Source organism: Magnolia sinica, chromosome 15 (genome assembly GCF_029962835.1).
Source record: "Magnolia sinica isolate HGM2019 chromosome 15, MsV1, whole genome shotgun sequence".
NCBI classification, from domain to species: Eukaryota; Viridiplantae; Streptophyta; class Magnoliopsida; order Magnoliales; family Magnoliaceae; genus Magnolia; species Magnolia sinica.
The window spans coordinates 15,998,578-16,018,193 of NC_080587.1; the positions used below are offsets into that span (position 1 = coordinate 15,998,578).

At 39.5% G+C, this 19,616-nt stretch overlaps 1 protein-coding gene across 2 annotated transcripts; it reads right to left on the minus strand.

The window, feature by feature from the left end:
* Positions 1-8,016: 8,016 nt before the first annotated feature.
* LOC131227311 (putative disease resistance protein RGA3) lies at positions 8,017-15,754 on the minus strand. Of its 2 annotated transcripts, none has more exons than XM_058223083.1 (2): positions 12,313-15,754; positions 8,017-8,995 (listed from the first exon to the last, which is right to left on the minus strand). In XM_058223083.1, exon 1 carries the CDS (start codon positions 15,624-15,626, stop codon positions 12,363-12,365), a length of 3,264 nt encoding a protein of 1,087 aa, XP_058079066.1. In that variant the 5' UTR covers positions 15,627-15,754; the 3' UTR covers positions 8,017-8,995; positions 12,313-12,362. The 2 variants fall into 2 exon arrangements, with proteins under 2 accessions (XP_058079066.1, XP_058079065.1); XM_058223082.1 differs by having other exon boundaries at positions 8,017-8,990; positions 12,313-15,753.
* Positions 15,755-19,616: the final 3,862 nt, after the last annotated feature.

Here is a 19,616-nt window from a genome sequence, read left to right on the forward strand (position 1 = left end):
AAGGAGAGTGTTGTAGGAGGTGGGGCCCAAGGAAACTTGGAACCTTAGAGAATCTCTTTCCTTTTCCCCATATCCATGACTACAAGAAACTTCCAATCGATTAGGGAGGTAACCACTCATCTTCTCTAAGAATCCTTTATGTTATGGGGAATCCTTTGTGTTGAGCTAGACTTTGTATGTAATCCTAACATGCAAATGCATTTGACTTAGGTACTCGGCAAATCGACCCGCGAGTTCGGCACCCTAGGTCGTTTCCTCAAGCTCTCAACGATCCATAGGTGTGGACTATTATTCTTAGGTGGCCAAGTATAAATTTTAGGATAAATTTAATGGTTATGAATGTTAAGGTGATGTGCTTGAGTAATCTAGAGAAAACCTAGCTAATAACCTACATGATAGGTCCACCCAACTTATATGAAATGATTAATTGTTGTTTGTTTGATCTTCAACATATTTGGGCATGAAATTGGTGTTGCGTGTTCATCTCATATTTGGTTCTTACATGAATTTTCATATAGCATGTATGATTGCATTGTTTCTTATTGAATTTTTGTACTATGAGTGATATGTTATTCTTAATCTCTTCGTTAACTCGACACCACACACACATACGTTTAATTCATGCTATTAAGAGTAGTTGCATTTATATTAACAATCTAAATTTTCATGCTCGATGTATTGTATGTATGATTTCACTTGTATTAGAAGATGAACCCTTAATTGTTGAAATGTTATTGAATGCAATCCATTCTTTGGGTTGGTCAGGGAACTGAGATTGGTGAAGGTGGTCCCTTTGGTAGGACCATCCTGTGACTAAGCTGACGGATTTGGGCGGATGCGAATGGGCGATAGTAGTTGGATTACGTGGGTTGCTTGCACCCGATGTTATCCGTTACGTACTCGCCTGAACTTGGATGGTATAGTCCACTTACTAACCAACCATGTTTGTTAACCATGCCTATTCACGCCTGTATGGAACTTGGAATACTCCTCACTCACTGAAGCCCACTGATAACTGTTAGAAACCGATCTACTGTCTCGTGGTCTGGGCATGGTGGAATGGGACACTATGACTAGTTGTTGCCCTACGCTGGGGTGACGAGCCTCCTCGTAGTGACCGCGAGCGATCTCGCTTCCCAGCACTCCCCATGTGCTTGAAATCGGGGATGGGGAACCCGATGGGATCAAGGATCGTGGGGTCTGGGCCTCGCACATTGAGGGGCCCTGACCTTGCAAATGGTTGAGGACATTGATACTGTAGGGTGTACCGGTTTTTTCAATCTACTGGATGAACGGAATTAATTAAAGACTCAGCTAACACGATCATGATCGCATCGCATTATTAGGTTGGCGACTCGGCAGTTGAGGTCGCAATGAGGGAGCGTTGGTCATGCGCGATCGTTAGGCGAAGTCGCTCAAGGGAGTGTTATTGCAAGGTCATGCATCATGCCATAATTCATGACTATGCATCAACAAGATTAATTAGGGATTTGTGAATATATGTTTTTCATTAAATTCATCATAGAATTGACACTTGATGTAACTTAAGGGTAATAGCACCCACTTAGTTGATTACTCACTCTCACTTTAGGACGGTATTTTAAAACACCAACCAGACTCTTCATTAGATGTAGGTGACGCTGAGCTCGATGAGCCGAGCGATGCAAGCCTAGACGAGGAGGACGAGCTATCCTACTTCCAGCTGATAGGCGGGTCGTCGTAGTTTGAGCAGACTGATTATGGATTGCTGAGTAGTGGACTCAGCCTACAATTCTTTTGGACATATCATTTTTTGTATTTTGCCAGGCGATGCCTTGTACGGCCCGTTGATATTTTTTGCAGACCTGTATACATTAGTCGCTTTCATTTCAGTAGAGCAGTTGTGATTGTGGTTTATGTTCTGGTCAATTCCATACTGCTTATTAAATTGAATTATATGCAAACATTAAAATTTAGTTAAAAGTGATACCTAGGAACTTGGGAGTCGAGTGTATACACAACCCCCAAATTTTAGGGCGTTACAAGCTATTAAGATGCTATCTTACTTAATTCATGGAACATAATTGGAATTGGAGTCATATCCTATCCAATTGGAAGATAAAGAAATTTAAATCAAATTTGAACGTTTCATTGACCTAATTCTCAATGGAGGAGAATTGTGAAGATTGGAAGGGATTCCATCGCCCTACCATGCCCAGGAGACGATGGTGAACAATAAACTTTATGTACTAATCTCACAATCTCAAAACAGGAAAAGAAGATATATAAAGCTATCACAACATCTATGGTAATTTGAGTCACAATAAATCATAGAAAACTGAAAATATTCCTTTAATATCAAACTAGAAATCAATGAGGTTCAATAAGAACAAGAATCAAAGCAAGATAATCATCCAAATACGCTACAAGATTCACCTCTTAGCTCTAGCTAAGAGGTTTAGCCAACCATAGACATAAATGAAATCAAATCTCTTAAACAAAGCATGAATAATAAACTAGGGAAGAAAAAAACTCTTTAGCGGCTGCTCCACCCTCGTGTATTCTCCTTGAGATCTTTCCAAACCCTATAAGATACTTTGCAGCATCCTAAGGTGTCCTATTCATAGTTGTGGAATTCCAACTTTCGCACTGAGTTGGATGAATCTAGAAATCACCTCAAATTTATGCACTCTACGCAGTTTCTCAGAATATACTCAGAGTTTAAACAGCCTTAAATTTACACACTCTACACATTTTTTCAAAATAGACTCGGAGGTTTAGAATATGCTTTTTTAGGACAATTTTAGGAATATGTTTGTTTTAAGGACAATTTCAGGATTCCTTTTATTCACTTCAAATCTTTAATTCTCTTCATTCCTCACTTGATTTTCTTGGATCTTTGGCATGTGAATTCTTCATTAATAACTTTTAAATCTCTAAATCTTCATTTAATAATTTTTTGAGCATAAATCTTCCTTTTGGCATCAATTTCACCTTAAGCTCTCGAAATCACCTCGCACATGAAAACATGCATAAGTAAATCGATTAAGCACTATCATGTTTATAAAACCAAGCAATAAATATGGAGAAATGTGCAATATTTCACACTTAACATGAGGCATTCAAGTTTAGTTGGTATATGTTATTTACTATAGAGCTAGTGCCGATAATAATTAAATCAAAGTAAATACTCAACTTTTTATTATCAAATTTAAACGAATAACCTAATTTATCTAAATGAGAAATAAAATTTAAATTACACTAAGCACACAAAATGTATCTACTAGATCCAATAAATGACCAGACTTTAACCTAAGTCTACAGACTCCAACTGCCTTAATGTCTACTTTAACGTCATTACTTGCATACATTGAGCGTTCTACATCAATTGGTGGCCTGCTCTATAGCAAGTCCAGCACAGAAGTATAGATGTGAATAATTGTTTCAGAATCTATCTACCAAGAATCTACTAATACATCAATTAGATTAAATTTAAAACAGATCATGATAAAATTATTACCCTTTCCGTACGAGCCACTATTTGTATTTTATACAGTCTTTCTTCTGATGATCCGACTTCTTGCGGAAGAAACAATTATTATTTTTAGTCCGCTTACGACTCGACCCATTTCCTGGTTTATAGCCAGCCGGAGGAACCTGGAGGACTTAAGAATCCCTTAAAAGAATCATGTTTTCTTTTTTTCCTTCACATTATGTCTACATCCATGTCTTGATGTTACAAGATTAACATTTTGTGTCTTGCCTTGTGCTTTGAGCCTTTTCTCCTCTTAGACGCACTAAGAGACCAGTTCATCCAACGTCCATTTATCATTTAGTGTATTATAGTTCACTAGGAACGTACTTTATTGAGAAGGTAAGTTATTCATGACCAAGTGGACCAATTGGTCATCCCTAATTTACAGGCCCAAAGAGCGGATCTTAGATACCACTTCAATCTACTATACATTATATTCATGAATGTTTCCTTTTCCATCATAGGACGAGCTACTTAATTTGCTCAGTAAGAAACTCACTTCAATCTTATCCGATTTATTGAATTGGTTTCCCATTTCGGTAAAAAAAAAAAACTTTAGCCTTATCCATATTAGGCATGGCACCCCCATTGTCTCAGAAATTGAGTGATTCATAATTTTGAGACACATACTATTAGATCTCGGCCATGTCTCGTAACGATTAACCTCCAATTCAATAACATTTTCAGATGGTTTTAGAGCTTCTAATTTTTCCAAAGCAAGGTCTAGCTATAAGCACTCAAAGACTATCTCTATAAACCCTTTACGTTGAACATAATTGGACCCAGTCAAGTCAAGAACATGATGCATTTGAGTTGGAATTGTAACTGGTTACAGAAATATATACTCACATTAGCACATTTATTTACTTTGAAATGTTCATGAACAAAACTAAATATCATGCATAATTTATTATAAATTCAATTGATTGGGGCTTTCGATTGAACTACCTAGGATGATGATGGGCCAAACTAATCAATCCTAGGGAGAATTAGTCACATCATCATCACTACTCATGTGGGAGGTAATCATGACATGTAAGTGATTCTCCTTAACATGAAGCTAAGCGATGCCAGTTATATAAATCTGATGCACTCAACACTTGAGGGTGAGATGAGTCTATCAGGCTTACATTACCAGCACCGTTTACTCCACACCGTCCATATCCTTGCTAAATGACGAACGTCCGTGTTTTCGTCATCCTCTGCATCAGACAACGCAACTACATGTAATCCTTCAACCGAATCCCAATATCACAAGTTTGGACCCATAAAATTTTCACAAATTGAGGTCACTATGATCGCTAACACAACTGAATCTAATCTCATGAATATGGTCTTGAGATTGCATTTATAATCTTGCCATCAACGGATTATCTATAAATTAGTCTGATTTGGCTAAGTAAGCAGTTGGCATTAACTTTTGAAGGATGAGAAATCCATAAGGTGAAATAGACAGTTAGGCTCCACTGTCCCTTTCCAATGGTTCCTTAAAAACCCAAAACTGAGCAGAATCGACACTTTCAAGCATATGATCTGGGCATTAACAGTGATCACCGTAAGATGGCCACAACGCTCATAGGATGAATGGTCCAGACGGAATGGATGCTCCAATCATTCTCTAAGGTCCAAATTTTATATTTAAGTTTATATGTCGATGAATATAGATTCATGACCGTCCATCTCGTGAACTATCAATATGACATGCCCACAAAAGGGATAAATCAGATCTCAATATAATGCACATGAAACAAACTTGAAGAAGAAGAATGCCACGTCTTAACTAGAAATGGGCAAGGCCCATTAGCTAGGCCCATGATGTCCCCTAACATATGTAGGCCCAAACACAACCAGGGGCCCACTACAATCAAAACAAGCGTACTGAGTAAACTATATGGGGCCCATCATTATTTATTTATTTTATCCATTCCGTCCATCAATTTTAACAGATAATTTTAGGGCATTAGCCCAAAAATTAAGAATATCTATAGCTCAAGTGGAACACACCACATGAAACACTGTGAATTGAACCTACACCATTGAAAATTTCTTGGAGGCCACAAAAGTTTTGGATCAAGTTGATATTTGTGTTTTCTCTTCATCCATGTCTTTGTGATCTTATGAATAGGTTCGATGATAAATAAACATCACTGTAGGCCCTAGGAAGGTTTCAATAGTGGAAATCATTAATCGTTATTCCCATTGCTTCCTATGGTATGGTCCACCTGAGCTTTGGATATGCTTCAATTTTGGGATCAACCCCTAAAAGTAGCAGGAAAAATGAATGGACGGTGTGGATAACTTAGTACGCAATCCTATTTTTTATCTCTCCTCGTGGATTCAAGGTATCTTTGTGAGGAGTCCAAAAAAGTTTTTTAGATTCAGAACAATTATCCCTCCAAGGAAGACGATGCTCGACCTCTACACGTTCTCCCCTACGTCAAAGACCCAACCTTGATTATATAGTTTAGAGAGTTAAGGAGTTTGAAACTTATCAAAACTCCTCTCCCTCATGCTCCACACGAATTTGACAATCCCAATCCAACTAGAACATTATACCTGTAACATAGTTATAGCGCACCGCCCCTTATACAATTTCAGATGAATCACAATTTTATGGGGTCCACTGGTATGCTTGATCACATTGTACAACCCTTAGGGAGATCCAGACTGTTGATCAATAAGGCCCACCTTATAAAATTCTTACACATGCAACTTGTTTAACATATTGCTAAAAGTATACATTATTTAAAGACGAGAAATGCTCACAATTGTATGTCCCACTAGTTGGTGTCTACCGTGGTGTTTGTATGACATCTCACCTGTCCAGCAAAGTCATCTAAGTTACCCCAAAAATCAGGTTGAACCTACCATCAAAATTAGATGCTCCACGTGAATGTGGAGCTCTTTGGGTGGTTGTTCATGGTTTTCTATGATGTGCCCCAATTTATAGATTTATAAAGCATACCACTGGGAGGGGCTATACGCGTTTGGATGGAAAGGACAAAAATGCCATTGTTGGGTTGAAGAGCTAGATTCCCATTTCCTTCTGAATGCCATCTCCAACTAACTTCTCTGGCAAAAATGTTCAAAAGATACAAGTTGCTCAGAGTCATAAATGAACCTAGACTGTGTCCAGTAAGGCAATGAATGCACCTAATCCAACACCAATGAAAAAGCATCATATGCGGCATGTACAGGTGTGAGACCCAAAATGAAAAATAAAGATTTCCTCCATAACACAATGATTGTCCTTTTTATTATAGGTCTCATGTGCACATGGGGCTTTTTCATTAGTCCTGGACTGGGTGCATCCAATGCCCAGTTGTACGCAATCCACATCCATGTATATATTATTGATTCTCATCCTCTAAATTTGGTTCACTTGGGATAGTTTTCAATGTGCAAGATACATCTTCCTCATCAAACATAACTCAGACTAATCTAGGCCAATCATCGAAATTATTTATACAGAATTTGTGGTCCTCATAGAGGTCCACAACAATAGATTTGAATGCCATGACTAATTACTTTACCAAACAAGAAAGGGTCACAAATTAATTTGGTAATGCATTGTAAAAACTAATTACATGAATGTGCAACTATCATCAATGATCAGTAAAAATATCACTCGGGATAGTTGTCACAAGGGCCCATGAAAAGGCTCTCATTTGTCCCGATAAGCCCATCCATAGAACTCTCTTTTTTTCTCTGGAAGAGAAAATAAAAGCGTGAAAAGAGAGTAGGAGTAGGTGGGAGAGGGAGAGTTGGAGAAGGTGAGAGAGGAGAGGCGCATTCCCAATGACTTAGGAGAACCAACTGACCCAACCCAACCCAACCCAACTTTAACTAAGTCCATTACATTACATGGATCCAACCTGAACCCAACTACATCCAAGTTCTAACTAGAACTGATTTTTAACTGGGTCCAAAATGTATGAGTAAAAACCGACCCAATTGCTTAATGGGTCCAAAAGATGGGACCCCAACCCATTATAATTGGATCAGGTCCATCTGCTACACGCCGGTCTAGGTACTCAATGAGAGCCCTACTGTAGAACACAATGCCATCCCGTGGGACCTCCACTAGGGTTTGCCTCCATTGGCTAACAACTAAATCTACTGAAAAACAAAATCCACGATATATCATTATAGCATTAGGGGGAAAAAAAGTACAGCCAAAATAATAACAAGCTCTTGTAAATGCACTCTACCTTCAAACTCTTTAACCCTCACTTCATGGGTTTGCATGCCTAATCACATGCAGCAAATGGTTACCGAAATGCTATGTTTTGATGAAAATAAAATCAAATTACAATAGGGTCCAGCTCCATGGCTCAGTGGTAGACAGACTCTGTTTCAACAGTGAGATCATGAGATTGAGTGCCCATGAGATGCGGGTGTGCGTGTGAGTGTATGTGGTGTAGGTGTGTGTGTAAAAAATAAAATAAAAATAAAAAATAAAATTGCCAAAACAAGTTCCATAAAGTGGAAGAGATACCAAATTGCAAAGCTATTAGGTACTCATGAATAAATAATCAAGCCCTAAATTTCAATTATGTCATTTTCAAATGATATTGGTGTAACAACAAATTCATCATTTCTTCTCTATTGAACTAATTATCAGAATATGATCCAGTAGTGTCTCCATACACAACCTCACTGCCTAAGCACATGTATCAGCTATAAATATCATATCAACTCTTTTCATTCCGAACCAACAGCAACTGACATCTTTGACTTCCCAGACTTGTTCACTGAAAAGGAACCCAACGAAAGAAAACAAGCAACAGATGTAATTTAGCCAAAAATCAAAGAACAGGTCCAACTCATTCACTGAGAACTATTATCAAATGTTAAGCTGTCAATAACAGTGGCCCACATAATGACTAGGACGACACATTGTCCGAGTCTAGGCCATTTATCATTGGCCGAAGTCCAGGCTCACATGCCAAGTTTAGGGGCCTAGGCCTTGGCCCTATAAGGCCGGGCTTCCACTGTCCAGTCTGGGCTGGGCTGGACAGCCCATTGCCAACCCTAATTGTGAGGAACGTTTATGACCCTGTAATTCTTCTCAGATAACTGCAAGATATAAATAAATCAATCATTTCAAATATCATATAAAGGAAATTACCTTACGCAAAAAAAAAAGAAAAAGAAAAAAAAAAGAAAAGCACAAAGACTGCTGAGGTGCCACGATTTGTCATCCTCGATGTATCGACGGTTCTGCTAATGAGCTGCACGTCTTCCCACAACTCATTGCAACATAGGATTTTGCAAACCACATGAAACAACTAGTCCGTTCATCTAGAATAAGTTCTTCAGTAAAATGTAATTACAATTAATGGTTGAGATCAATAATTATGCAATAAGGTGATGTCCCTCGCAACCGATGGAAGTGGCAAACAACCCCACTTCTTCGATAAGCCGTAGCAGCTGCTGATACGAAGCATGTGAATGTTCACATGTATTATTATCCCTACACTTTATAGAACAACAAAGGTTAAAAAAGGTTATATGGAAGATGAGCTTTGCAAAGCCCAGACATGTTTAGATATATATATATATATATATATATATATATATATATATATATATATATATATATATATATGTATGTATGTATGTGTGTGTGTGTGTGTGTGTGTGTGTGTGTGTGGGAAATGGTTCTATGCGGTCGAGCTCGTGGGAACTTCCCATGAGGTCGAGCTGTGTGGGCCCCACTGTGATGTGTGTCGAATATCAACACCATGCATTTGATGGGTCCCCTTTAAATTATGGGATATCCCAAAAATCAGCCATATACAGAACTCAGGTGGGCCATATCATCTAAAATCATATGAAGATATACCTAAAACCTATAAAAGCACTTGGTGGGGCCCACCTGAAATTTGGATGCGTCTGAAACTTGGTCTGACCCCTCATCCAAGTGGGACACACATAATTGATGAGCTGGATTTGTGAACCACATCTCACAAAAAATGATTATGAATGTTTTAATGGGAGGGTAACCCCTCTCAACTTTTGTATATGGTGTGGCCCACACAAGTCATGGATTGACTTGATTTTTAAGACCAATGCCCACCATGGAATGGTGCATCTGAATGATGGGGTAGATGTTAGACACGCATCACGGTCACACAGCTCGACCTCATGGGAAGTTGCCATGAGGTCGAGCGCATAGAATCATTTCCCTATATATATGAAAAACATGTTCAAGATCGGACCAACCAGATTGATGGATTAGATCTCGCACATTTGTGCCTTGCTAGCACTTGTGGTGTGTACGTGAGCTTTATTGCACATGTGTGTGTGATTAGCAAAGCCCATGAGAGATTATCAATTCATGAGCTTTGCATTCAGTGCATCTGAGATAAACGGCATTTGACTCTACGCATGTGTTAGAAATAATCATAAAGAAGAGAACATATTCATGTTAAAAGCAGGGGAATTGATGCATTCATAACATGTGGATTCGAAAGCATTGTAAGGAGCTTAATTACTCGAAACGTGACACATTCCTGCGGTTTGAAATATGAGGTCCACGAAAAGCAAGGTCCCTCAAAGAAAATCATTGGAAGTACACTGATTATGTATTCACTCACAAATGAATAATCCATGGGACCAACCAATCTAACAATGAAAAGCAATAGCAGAATGGCAATCGATATGTGTCTACACCATAGTTCTAAAACTAGCTGAGTCAACTTGAAATTCAGATGAGTCAACTTGACCGCGATTTAGTAGGAAAAAGCAAGAAAAATATAAATAAATTCTATAAAATTCGTAATTTGATTGATGAATGAAATAAACAAGTTCGCAATCCTTTAAATAGGGATACTAAGCCATGGGAGAAGTTTCGGAATCACTTCTGTCGTCGACCGTGCCTTTTTTAATCCAATCTTGGCCATGAAACTGTCCACGACCAGCTCTACATCAGATTCGAACCCCTCAACCCCCACTATTGGTGGGCGACGCTTTCAACGAGTCCTCCATTTGTGTTGAAGTGCTTTTTTTAGAAGTTCTAGATTTTTATTAAATACATATTTTAAATACTACGCCAAATATTTTCCAATAAATAAAATATTTTAAATACTATGCCAAACATTTTCCAATGAATAAAATATTTTTAATACTATGCCAAATATTTTCCAATTAATTTTATTTATTATTAAATAGTCAGGTCGAGTCATATAAAGAGTCAGTTGGATCTTCCAATCAACACAACCCAGCTGGATATCAAGTTGAGTTGAGTCTACACAATCCCACCTGCCCGCACAAAGTCCACTGACCCACAACCACAGAAGAGAGAGAGAGAGAGAGAGAGAGAGAGAGAGAGAGAGAGAGTTCCTCTTCTCCTTTAAATATTAAGTTAAAAAAGCAAATATCCCAAAAAGTACCCTCACTAACTTACAATCTGACATGCTAAAGTGTATCTAATAAACTACGGGGTGTTTGATTTTTCTATTACATGTGAATAGGTTATCATTACTTACATTTTGTAATTGCAGCAGCAATATCAAAGTTGACGTTGACAGGGAGTTTGTTTGGGTGAAAACTGTCACTAGAACCGAGGCAGAAAATGGATTGTGAACAAAAACTGTGATGCTCACTATTATATATGTGTATAATCCATGCTGTTCATTCATTTTACCTCCTCATATTAGGGCATAAGCCCAAAATTGAGGCAGATCTACGCCACAGGAAACAAAGGGATGTGAACGCCTACCATTGGAAACTTCTTGGGGGCCATAGAAGTTTTGGATCAAACTGATATCTGTGGATCCCCTTTATCCATGTCTGTGCAAGATCTAATCCATCAATCAGGTTGGTCCGATCCTGTAAATGTTTCACCTAGTCTTGGGTTTTAGACATTCTAGATTTTTATTAAATAAATATTTCAAATAATATGCCAAATGTTTTCCAATGAATAAAATATTTTAAATACTACACCAAATATTGTCCAATTAATTTTATTTATTATTAAATAATAAGGTCGAGTTATATAAAGAATCAGTTGGGTCTTCTAGTTGACAAAACCCAGCTGGATATCAAGTCGAGTTGTCTACACAATCCCACCTGCTGGTCACCTACACAAACAGACCCACCAAACATTCCAACTGGACCACACCTCAGGAAGCAGTGGTCATAAAGCCGTTGACCGTTGAAAGTTGTATCCTCCCTAGGGCCCACGGTGATGTCTATTTGTCATCCAACCTGTTCATAAGGTCACATGGTCATGGATAAAGGGCCACCAAAAATATCAGCTTGATCCAAAACTTCTGGGGCCCCTAGAAGTTAAGTGTAGGCATTCAATTCTCACTGTTCCCTGATCTGCCTCCCACAAATTTAAAGCTTTTTTCCTTGGGTTATGTGACCAAAAGTTTTGAAAGACAGTAGCCGTCAACATCACCTTGGAAGGCAAGCCATAATTACACTTGAAAATAATTATTACCTATTTACTCTTATTTTTTCTTAATTACAAATGAAATGAGAAAATCAAACAGCCCCTTCAGATCATCCAATCAGTGTGATTTTCAGGCTATGTTCAATGCACATCAGAGACACAGTTCCAATGTTTGGAATGGCATGCATCAAAGAAATTTGACACATATGCATGCAACAGTACTCACATCCTTTGTTGGAGTTCATTAGGAATATGTACCTCAACTGTCGATCCATCACAACTGAGCATAACTAATACATTAGAGAGATTCATATGCATGCCAACAGCGAATTCATCCGAATTAAAAAGGCTAAAAATTGCAAATAATATTTTAAGTTGAGATATTGAGTTGTACCTCATATGAAATAAGCCTCCACTTCTCGGAAAACGCCAAAAACATGTTCTTCAACTTGGAGAAATCCATAGCCCATCAATTTCTATGTACGGGATGTGTTCTATCTTCGTCCAATCTTCACCTGCCTCCCTCTGGCACCGTTCCTTCAGTAAGGGACAGTCGAGAACATGAAAATTTTGAAGCGCCATCGGCAGACCCTCCTCTGGCAAAGACTGGAGTTGTGTACAATGCCAAATTTCGAATTTTTGGAGAGAAACAAGGTTTTGCAGCTTCTTGGGCAGGGTCTTGAGATTATCAAGCTGATTGAAATGAATAGATTTAAGTGTGGCTGGCAGCCCTTCATTTGGCAAGCTTGTGAGTTGGGGACAATGAGAAATTACCAAACTTTCGAGAGAAGTGAGGCCTTTCAAATCGGCCTCTTGGAGTGTCATGAGCTCATGGAAATTGGCAATGTACAACTTCTTGAGAGTAATTAGGGACTGTAATAACCCACTGGGCAAGGACTTTAGATTTTGAAACCCGGAAATACTCAAGGAAGAAAGAGAGGTAAGGAACGACAATTCCCTAAATATTGCTTCATCACATCCATTCAATTCCAAACTAGAAAGAGAAGGGAGCCTGGGAAGAGCAGTTAATCCCTCACAATTTGAAATTGACAAATTTCTTAGGGTAGGAGGGAGATAAGGGAATGCTTTCAACTTGGGGCAATCTATAACGTCAAGTTCTTGGAGGCAAGGGAAGTCACGTTCCTCCACGCCGGTCCACTCATCCAAATTAGGCATGTCCATAAGCTCTAGTGTTTCTAGTGAAGGAAACATGCTCACATTGCCAGCACCACAAAACTCCACACCCACCTTTTTAACCGCATGCATTCCACGTATGTACAGATCCTTAAGAACAACTAGCTGCCCAAGAGGAGGGAGGCATTCACACTTTGTAGAATTGAAGATGTTAATTGTTTGGAGTTTGGAAAATGAAGGATTCCCCACCCAACTCGGAAATTTAGTCCCCTCATACTGAAATATGCTAAGCATTTTGAGGTTGATGTGCGGTTGGAGGCCTTCTAGTACCTCCTCGGCTTGCACGTCATCAACAAGGTAGTCCAGACTCCATTGCAACTCCAACTCATGAAGGTGTTGCTTACTCTTCAAATCAGCCTCCTTGGCGGTGCTTGCATTCTCGAGTTTTGAAATACAAATGGAACCTCTAAGATTCATCATGTTCTTTAACTCTCGTATCCCACTTCCACTCTCCTTGCCCACAACAAATAAGGACAGTGTTCGAAGATCGGCTAGTTTCCCAATTCCCGGTGGCATGGATACCAATCGAGGGCTAGAGTTCATCATTCTTGTATGCATACCAAGATGGCGTAGCTTCATGAGTTTCACAATGCCTTTGGGTAACTCATAGAGCTCAGAGCAGTTCATGAGTTCCAAGGTCTGTAAATTGTAAAGGTGGCCAATTGATTCAGGCAACCTTTTGAAACGACCCCGAGAGAGATTGAGGTAGCGCAGATGTTTCAAACTACCAATAGAATTGGGCAACTCCACAATGTTACTGTTGCTCAAATCTAACACCCGCAGGCATCTTAACTTCGTGAACATATCGCGAGGGATTGTGACTTGCAAGTTAATAGTGTGAGGGAGATATCCCCCCACAACAAGAAACAATAATGTGCGCAGGCCTTTAGATTTATAAAAAGCATCAAAGTTAAATGGCTTGTTAACATCACAAAGCAATGACGAATGGCGGGCCCTTTCAGAGATATTAAACGGTCCCTGATCCTCCATTCTAAAACACTCGTCACCCGAAATAGACTGTGCTAGATCATGAATGAGGTCGTGCATCTTGTATACGGACTGGTCTTCCCAATTGTTATGAGAGTACTGAAAGAAGGACCTTGACAACAAATCATCGAAATACCAACCGCCTATATCTTCCATTTGTTTCCTCCCTTGAGTCAGAAGGAATCCTTCTGCCATCCATAACTGTACCAGTTTATCCTTTCCGAAGTCATAATCTTTTGGAAAAATAGAGCAATATGCAAAGCATGGTTTCAGATAGGCAGGGAGATGATGATAGCTAAGACTTAGAGCTGGCAAGATGTCGTTACTGTACGCGGGTAAATCCCATATTTCGCTATTCAACACAATATTCCACTCATTTTCATCGACTTTGCAACGCAAGAGACCTGCGAGTGTCTTCACTGCCAAAGGCAAACCTCTGCACTTTTTCACTATTTCCTTACCAATTGCTTCCAGATTTTCAGGCACATCCAAACTCCCCTCTGCAAGCACACATTGCCTAAACAACAACCAACAATCATCATCAGACAAAGTGTCCAAATGGTAAGAAGGGACGGTGCCCATGATTGATGAGACTCTCTCGCTTCGAGTAGTTACGATGATTTTACTTCCCCAGGCCCCAGCACGAAAAGGGGCCCGTAGCATGTCCCAATCAGCACTGCTCTCGCTCCACACATCGTCTAACACCAGTAAGAATCTTCTCCCATACAAAATCTTCTCAAGAGAGCGCTGTAGTGGATCGAGCTCTGTGGCCTCTGGACTCTTCTCAGCAGCTGATTCTACAATCGCCCTTGTCACCCTCCTCACATCAAAATCCTCCGACACGCAGACCCACATCCTCAGCTCGAAATGCTCCTTCACCCTCTCATCATTGTACAACAGCCTCACAAGGCTGGTTTTCCCAATACCCGCCATACCTACAATACAAACAACAGAAATACCATCCCTGCCGCTACATTCATCGAACACCAACAAATCAAACATCTTCTGCCTATCGTCTTCTCTACCAAAAACATCTGCCCCATTCATCAAAGAGCTAGTAGTCCGCTGCCCATCTCGAATCCTGACAAACCCATCTCCATCCCCTGCTCTCAACCTAAAAACATCACAATCTCTAGAAATCTCATCTAATCTCTCCCTAATCTCCATTATCCTATACCCCATCTTATATCGGAAAACAACATCCGTGGAGGAAAAACAGGACAGGAATTTGCAAACCTGGGTATCTCCGTCGGGATTGGATCGTTTGGCTTTGAATATGAACTCGTCGAGGAGGTCTTCAGCATCATACGCTATGTCTTTGAGCTTTGTCAGCCAAATCCTCACAGCTTCTTCTTTGGTCTGCCTCTCTTCTGCATCTTTCAATACTGCTTGAATGCTGGAGAGCGTGGTCGAGAGCTTTATCAGCTCTTTCTCAACGCTCTTCATTAATCCAACGGATTGTGAGATGGAGGAAGAGACCCTTTCAAAGATCAGCTGAACAAGAACGGAGGCAACTGCATCCGCCATTGATTCTCTCTCCCCTCTCTTCTCTCTCCCTCCGGATGGGTGAGAAATCGCCGCGAATTTGGTGGTGACCCTGCACCAAATGGCTCAGTGCTGCTATACGTGTCCGAAGCAAATCATCGGATTGCGTACTGAGTTAGCCACCTTGAATTCACGTGGTTTATCCACTCCGTCCCATAGTGATGTTTATTTTCCATCCAACCTATTTATAAGATTGCAAATATATGGATGAAAGGAAATAAAAAAATATCAGATCTAAAACTTCCGTGGCCCCAATAAATTTTCAACTGTAAACGTTCAATTCATACTGTTTCCTGTCACATGGTCCACCTGAGATTTCCATTCACTTCATTTTTTCATCTCAAAACCTAGAATAATCTATTAAAATGAATGGTCGGAGTGGATCAAATACAAGAATGACAGTGGGCCCCACAGAATTTAGTCCGTACGCATTCAACTTTTCATTCAAACCAATGCCAGCAGAAAACATCTGGAGCTGCGTGGGAAAGCGGGTAGTACCAGCTCAAAACCCTAGTTGTAGTGAGTAAACTCGGTGGGACCTACTGTGATGTATGTGTATTATCCATTCTGTTCATTCGTTTTACCTGTTTATTTTTGTTCTTTAGCCCAAAATTGAAACATATTCAAAGTTTAGGTGGACCACACCACAGAAAACAGTGGGATAATGGCATCCACGGTTGAAATCTTCCTAAGGCCCACAGTGATATTTATTTGTCATCAACCTATTTATACTGTCACTCATTCATAGACGAAGGGAAAACGCAAATATCAGCCTGATCCAAAACTTCTATGGGTCGTAGGAAGTTTTCAACTCTAAGGATAGGTAGCGTGGATAACGTATATACACCACGGTGTGGGTAGCACAGTTCAATACGCTACTCTGTGCGCAATCCGCGTGTATCTGGCGGAAACGGATTGGCTACTCCCCCTGACACTAGCCCCGGAGCTGGTGGTCGGTGCTCTGTGGGCCCCACCATGATGCATGTGTTTCATCCATTCCTTTCATCCATTTTTAAATAACATTTTATGTCTCTATCCCAAAAATGGAAGGGATATAAATCTCAAGTGGATTACACCACAGAAAAACAATAGTGATTGGATATCCATCATTTAAATCCTCCTAAGGCTCGGTGTACTGTTTATTTGACATCCAATCCGTTGATTAGGTCATAAAGACCCAGATGAAGGGATAAAAAAAATATCAACTTGATCCAATACTTTGATGGCCCCCAAAAATTTTTTAATAGTCGAAGTTCATTTAACACTGTTTCGTGTAATGTGGTCCACTTGAGACTGGGATATAGCTCATTTTTTTCATATTACCATAAATTGATCTAGGAAAATAGATGAACGGAATGGATGAAACATATACATCATGATGGGCCGACAGAGCACCGACCACCAGCTCCGGGGCTGGTGTCAGGGGGAGTAGCCAATCCGTTTCCGTATCTGGCTAACTTTCAGCTCACAAAATGGGACGCGGATTTCCTGCGAAAGGCTTTCGCAGGAAGTTCCTGCGTTGTAGACACAGGTAGCGCCCACCGTGATGTTTATGAGAAATCCATCCCGTCCATCCGTTTTTTGACCTCATTTTAGGACTTGATTCCAAAATTTACCAGCATCCAAGACTCAAGTGTGCCGCACTAAAGGAAAAGGTGGGTATGTAAATTCATACCGTTGAAACCTTATTGGGGTTGACAGTGATGTTTACATGGCATCCATACTGTTCATAATGCTAGTTACTATTGGGATGAACTAAAAACACAAATATTATCTTGATTCAAAACTTCTCTGGCGCCACGAGTATTTTAACTGAGGACGTTCAATCCTTACATTTTCGGCTCACTTGAACATTGGATGCGGATCATTTTTGTCTAAAAGTCTAAAATGAGCTCCCAAAACGGATAGGCAGTGTGGATTTCTCACACACATCATGTTAGCCCCACCTAAGTTCCTGGCACAGGAACTTCCTGCGGAAGCCTTTCGCAGGAAATCGGTGTCCCACAAAATGCTACGTATCGCCGCGTGTCTTAGGTAAGGAAGGGCGCGGATTTTCAGCCAAAGACTTTTCCCAGAAGTTTCTGGGCTGAAAACCTAGGTGGAACCCACCGTAATCATTTTGAGAAATCTACCCCTCCTATTGGTTTATTAAACTCAGACTTGATACCAAAATTAAGAAAGATCCAGGAGTCAAATCTGGATTCGGAACCCCCCTGGATTGCCAACCCCCTGGATTCGGCACCTTAGATTTGGAACCTCTTGGATTGTAAAATTTGTGTTTGGGAGTGTGGATTTGAAACCCCCTCAAATTTTGTGATATATTTGCATGAATATTTAAGTAGATCAAATAAATTATTTAAAATACTCAAATTAATTAAAATATACTACAACATAAATAATAGTTATAACAAGCCCATCAAAATATACACATTGGAAAAAAAAAAAGATGTAATTCCGAACTTCAGGTGGGCCAGAAAAGTGGGCCTACTAAATTTCACCATTGTCATGTTAAGATAAATATAAAATCACAATAACTAACAAGTGGTCACAATCCTAACCATTCAATTAATGGTGCTATGAAATGAATGGTTAAAGCAAACTAGCAAGTGGTCATATCTATGAAATAACATGGACCAACTAATCCTAACATCAATTAATGGCTACATTGAGTGGTCCAAATTCATAGGAAAAAAAATGTCATCTCAACAGATCCAATGTTTATTTGTCATCCAACCTGTTATTAGAGATCACACTGACATGTATGAAGTGAAAACATAATTATTAACTTGATTTAAAACTTCTGTGGCCCCTGTAACTTTTCAACAGTAGATGTTCAATTAATATTTTTTTCAATAGTGTGGTCCACTTAGTATTTTTATATGCTTTATTTTTAGGCTAACCTAATAAAAATATCTAATAAAACAGATGAACGGAGGGAATAATATGGATGGTGGCCCTGAAGTGTATTTTAAAGAATACACGGAGCATTAATAAAGTACATTATTAAAATGTGGTGGCTTCACAGCATGCACGTTGCCAACTTGATTTTTATTGCAAAAATCAAAGTTCTTTAGGTTCGTTAATGAAAGTTGAAAATCCATTCCGTCTATAATATGAGTTATCTTATTTTAGGCGTAGAACATAAATTTTAGAGCTATTGGTAGTTCCAGTTGATCACACAGTTAAAAATAGTGTATAAAAGTAATTATAATGGTTGAATTTGTTTTCATTCATATGGCCCACTTGAATGATATTTACTCCTAAATTTTTTTTCTCAAATATTAAATTTTAATGGGCTATTTAATGGCTAGATTACACCATCCATATAACCATCACGGTGGGACATACGAATAAAGTGTTCTTATCCCTCCATTCACTATCTCATTTGGTGTGGCCCATTTTAAGCCTAAAAAATTACAATATTTTGGCCATACGGATAAATTTTGACAAGTCATCACATAATCGGAACAGATTTTGCATAACTATTTTAATGGGCCATGCAACTAATAAATTGTAATTCATTAAAAGAAATCGCCGTAAACCAACCTTTTTCCTGTACGTCACTTTCAAATAAAACGGTCCGTCTCCTTCTACGACTCCGTAACAGCGATCCGCGGCAACCTTGCGATGGACTCTAGCGGCGGCGTATGCAGCAACCTTCGCCGGTACCGGACAGGTAATGGTCACAGCGTTTTTTAAGAGGATGAATGAACTTTTTTGAAGAAGATCGAGAGTTGTGGTAAATGGGTGGGTAAATGGGTGCGTGTGAATCGGTGTCCCACAAAATGCTACGTATCGCCGCGTGTCTTAGGTAAGGAAGGGCGCGGATTTTCAGCCAAAGACTTTTCCCAGAAGTTTCTGGGCTGAAAACCTAGGTGGAACCCACCGTAATCATTTTGAGAAATCTACCCCTCCTATTGGTTTATTAAACTCAGACTTGATACCAAAATTAAGAAAGATCCAGGAGTCAAA